Genomic DNA, 5,040 nt, shown 5'->3' on the forward strand with positions numbered 1-5,040 from the left:
GTTGTAGTTATAACCTTAGTACGTACTGAAGTTCAGGTGCAGATCTACAAAGTCTGCATTTATTCAGCTGTGCCTGGCTTGGGTCTGGCTGTTGTGCTCAGCTTCTTCCTGCTGCTGCCCTTGAGGGTGAACCTGTTGTGCCCCTGTGGCAAGATGTTCTGCTCCTGGACTAGCTGAGTGCTTCTGTCCTCTGTCCTCTCTGTAGGGATTGCAGCTGCAGGGTTACACCCCAGGTCTGTATGCCAGGCCTGAGCTGAGCCTGTAGGGGACAAGGTGGAGTACAGGGGAGAGGCAGCTCTCTCACACACTCACTGGGTCTGGGCTAGGACTGGGTCTGGGTGTTTCTGGAATTTGGCAGAAATTCCTACTCGGCAGGTGGGGTGGGGGAGGTGCTGCGGAGTGGTGGGTGGCGTCCCAAGTGGTTTGAAGATGGTCTGACCCATGCTGTGCCTGGGCTGGGACCCGGAGTTGGTCCCACCAGCACAGGGTAGCCGGAAGCTCTCCCAGACACTCACCGGACCTGGGCTAGTACTGGGTCTAGCAGTTTTTGTTATGTTGCATAATATTGTCTTCAGATTAGTTGTTGAGATTATCAGATGTATGCATGTAAAATTGGAAAAACAAAGAAAAATAGAAAAAAGATTGAAAGAAATTAAGAGGAGAGAAGGAAGAAAACGCATACACACACACACACACACACACACACATACACACACAGAGAATTAAGCATTAACTGCTCTTTTCCATAGACTGTAGATATCAACCATGCAATCATGCAAACCATCCTGCTTACCTACATAGATATATCTCTTTCCTCCTCCCTATCCTGTCCTTCTCCTTATTTCAATAATTTATGGAACTTCATTTGATAGCAAATTTATAAGTGTAAAGTAACCAAAAATGAATGAATAGAAATTCAGTTTGCAGACCATAAAAAGAAATGGTTCCTCAGAACAAAATCTTCTCAATGTACCGTGATTACTTTTGGATAAAAACTTGTAGAAAGTCATGAAGCTGGAGGAAATCTGGAAGGTGACTGGTTTGGTGAAAGATGGCGGACAGACCCTCCTGGAGGAAGAGCCAGAGCTGCTCTAGAGGGAAGAGGAGTGGAGATGCCTGGGAGATATGAAATCCTTCCTGACACACTCGAAGAGCTGTCCAGCATGTCGGCTCTGCATAAAATGCAGAACTTTAGCAACTTGAATTGTCTGGGAAGGATGGGAAGGGCCAATTGCATGAGTTACTAATTTCTTTCCTTGGAGTGATCTCCCCTCAGGTGCTTACCCAAGACACTAAAGAAGAGATTCTCAAGCCTTTCTGCTGGAACCGCCATGTTCCAGTAATTTGCCAGAATAACTAACACAAAAGGAAAGAGGAGGGGAACCCAGATATATTTTCCAGGCCTTTCAGAAAACATGGGGTTGTTCCTCTGGACACATACATGGGAATCTACAAAACAGATGATATTGTGGACATCAAGGGAATGGGTACTGTGCGAAAAGGCATGCCTCACGAATGTCACAATGGCAAAATGGGAAGAGTCTACAACGTTACCCAGTATGCTGTTGGCATTGTTGTAAACAATCAAGTTAAGGGCAAGATACTTGCCAAGAGGATTAATGTGCGTATCGAGCATATTAAGCACTCAAAATGTCGTGCTAGCTTCCTGAAATGTGTCAAGGAAAATGATCAGAAAAAGAAGGAAGCCAAAGAGAAAGGTTCCTGGGTTCAGCTCAAGCACCAGCCTGCCCCTCCCAGAAAAGCACACTTTGTGCGGACCAGTGGGAAGGAACCCGAGTTGTTGGAATCCATTCACTATGAATTCATGGCATAAACTGTGGATGTTGCTCTGCCATTCAGCACTTAATTGGCAGCTTACGTGCTCCAGGTCCTATGTAAAAAGAAACTCATCCTGTGTTGTAAGTGTGGTTTTCTTAGTTGAACAGGCATATGGTGCTTCCTACTTTAGAAAAAAATGAGAGAAGAAGAAGGGCTGCAAAGACAGCCAACATTTTGGCCCTAGCCTTTCAAGGTCAGTGAGGACTTAGAACATAGGAGAACCTGCAATGTAACATCCTGTAACTCAGTGGTTTCCCAAATTTACTGATCAAGGGGAGTATGAGGCCACAGAGGAAAGTGATTGATGATGTAGAGTGTGCCTCAGGAGAGTCACCTGGAGAGAAAACATTCTCTCAGGCTTTCACAGAGAGCAAATTGATCAAGCAATGGTCGTGACTCATCCACATGGCTGACACTGACAAAGGATCTACAAACCGCGGTGCAGGGTATCAGGTTAAATCCTGAGGGGATTTGACTGACCTTACCAGATCCAAAAGCTACATTTCTTGTTATATAGGTCTTGCTTTATCTTGGTCTTAACCATCCAGCATAAAAGTATAAAAAGGAAGTATGAAAATTAAAGCGATATTATTATGCTGAGCTGTGAAAGGCTCAAGTCAACAACTTCTGACATTGCCAGCCCTACAGATAACGCACTACTATTATGGACTACTGGACTATGTTGGATTACTTTGCTGAATTTACACACCTACAGTATTTAAATGACAATGGAATACCCTTCTCTGAAAAAACTAAACAATAAAAGGGGATAGAAATGAAAGACTGTTTTATATCTGTATATTCAAAATAGTTAAGATAGATATACACCTACTTTCTCTTAATTGAATGAATAGAGAGATTTGTTCTAACAGTGTTTGTGGACAAGATATCATGTCTGAATCTTGTACAATGAAGAAGCACTGAGATAACAATATGCAATGTATTGGGGCGGGGGAGATGGCTTAGTAGAATAAGTGCTTCCCTGGGAAGTGTAAGGGCCTGAGTTCAATTCCCAGTTCAAAAAAAAAAAGCAATGTATTGATTACTGAAACTGTCCTACTAATTGGTTTTGAAACTGTCTCATTGCTATTTGTTTCTCAATAAAATTATTAAACACACACACACATACAACCAAAAAGAACACTGCCAGGAGTTTTCATTGTGGTTAACAAAACAGGAAATGCTAGAGGGACGTTCCCCTTCCCGCTGCGACTGGAGGTCTTGTCTTTTCCATTTCTGGCTACTTACTACGGGTCGCATGGGGCAGTATTTTAGTCTGTGATGTTCTGACCCTGAAATGAACACTTAGAATCTTCTGGCTCAGCCCTGGCCCTGGGAAGGAAGGGAGGTGGGGACCTGCCTGCCAGGGTCCCCACAGGCCTCAGTGAAGCGCAGCTCAGCCCAGAGCTCAATGTGTGAAGTGACCTCAGTCATGAGCTCTCTAAGCACGATGTTCTCTAAGGTCGTATCTTCTGTTCACCATTTCAGTCTCCTTTTCTAAAGAAGGAAGATTGTGATATTACGGATTACGATGGGCTAAGTGAGCTAATCCACCAAGTGCCCAGTGTGTAGTTGCTGTCCCATAAGTCTTGAGTCACCCCTTTGTCATGTCTAGGGCATCCTGTTACTCTATGTGGCATAGCTTTATTTTCAGGAGAACAATACTACTAGTTTTTTTTCCTCACAGTCCTACAACAACAGGTCCCATATCTCTGTCCGCTCACGACCTTCCCGTCTTATGTGTGTCACCACGGCACCATTACTTTCATTTTATTGACTTAATTTTGTGAAGCGCCCCAGATCAGACTGAGGACCGCGCAATGCTCCACACTAGCACGATTGTGACTCACATAGCGCTCACCCTCAGAAGTGCTCCGTGTAAGTGAACCAGGGGATCAGCCCACTAGAGCTTTCTCAGGGCCTTCTTCAGGGCGTCTCTCAGTTCCTTGTTCCTCACGCTGTAGATGAAGGGGTTTAAGATGGGGGTGATAAAAGTGTAGACCACAGACACAATGCGGCCCATCTCGGGGGAGTAGCTGGAGTTGGGGGACAAGTAGATGAAGCTGGTACAGCCGTACTGCATGAGGACCACGAGGGCGTGAGAGGAGCAGGTGGAGCCGGCGCGGCGGCGCCCCTCGGCTGAGCAGATCTGTGACACGGCCACCACGATGAAGCCATAGGAGATGGAGATCAGCACAAGGGGGATGCTCAGAACGATGAAGCTGACGATGTACAGCACCGTCTGGTGCACATGCGTGTCTGCACAGGCCAGGCGCATGACAGCAGGCATGTCACAGTAGAAGTGGTAGATCTCATTGCTGCGGCAGAAGGGGAGTTGGAAGATTGAAATGGTGAGAGGCAGCGACAGCAGGAAGCCTAGCACCAGGCTACCTGCCACCAGCTCCACACACAGGCGCCAGCGCATCAGCAGGGCGTATCTCAGCGGCTGGCAGATGGCCACCAGCCGGTCATAAGCCATGACTGCCAGAAGGATGCAGTCGGCCCCTCCTAAGAAGACAAAGAAAAACATTTGGGTTCCACAACCCGCAAGGGAAACAGGAGATTTTCCCATTGAGAGAAGGTTGGCCAAGGCCAGGGGCGCGATGGAAGATGTATAGAAGATTTCCAGAACCGCCAAGTTGGCTAGGAAGAAGTACATGGGAACGTGGAGGCAAGGGTTGGTCCGGACAACGGCAGCGATGGTGGTGTTTCCACTGAGCGCGGTGAGGTACATCACCAGGAAGGCCACGAAGATCACCATCTGGACCTCTGGGTCGGATGAGAAGGGGCGAAAGAAGACTTGTATCTTTGCGGTCCTATTCACCTCTTCCATGTGCCTTACTGGACCTTCTGGGAAGAAAAAGAGGATTCTCAAGGTCCCGTCTAACAGGAGGCTTCCCCAGCTCTTCTGTTCAGTGTTAGTGCTGCTCCTGGAGCCCCGCAACAATCACGTATGCAATTTCCTGCAGGTTTTTTTCAGGTATTGGCACAGTAGAGAAATGGGAAGAAGGCAAAGGGGAAAGGGGGTTTATTATCTTTGAGGACAAGGATAAAATGTGGGGAAGATGAGGAATTCTCGTGATTGGAACAAAGGGAGGCTGCGGCTTTTGTGGCCTTTTGTCGGAGGCGGAGTTTGAAGGGGCTGTTTAGACATACAGGAGCTGCTGATTGGGGCCTTCCCTGGGGTGGTGGGAAGGGTGA

The 5,040-nt window shown here is 47.0% G+C and overlaps 1 protein-coding gene across 1 annotated transcript; it reads right to left on the reverse strand.

Annotated features, from left to right (window-relative positions):
* Positions 1-3,742: 3,742 nt before the first annotated feature.
* LOC101567749 (olfactory receptor 10V1-like) lies at positions 3,743-4,672 on the reverse strand. The gene has a single exon (XM_004646926.1). It carries the CDS (start codon positions 4,670-4,672, stop codon positions 3,743-3,745), a length of 930 nt encoding a protein of 309 aa, XP_004646983.1.
* Positions 4,673-5,040: the final 368 nt, after the last annotated feature.

Source organism: Octodon degus, unplaced genomic scaffold (genome assembly GCF_000260255.1).
Source record: "Octodon degus isolate 3935 unplaced genomic scaffold, OctDeg1.0 scaffold00283, whole genome shotgun sequence".
Classification (NCBI taxonomy): Eukaryota; Metazoa; Chordata; class Mammalia; order Rodentia; family Octodontidae; genus Octodon; species Octodon degus.

Excerpts from the sequence above, each read along its gene's own strand:
- LOC101567749 (XM_004646926.1), bottom strand. The coding sequence starts at position 4,672 with ATGGAAGAGGTGAATAGGACCGCAAAGATACAAGTCTTCTTTCGCCCC.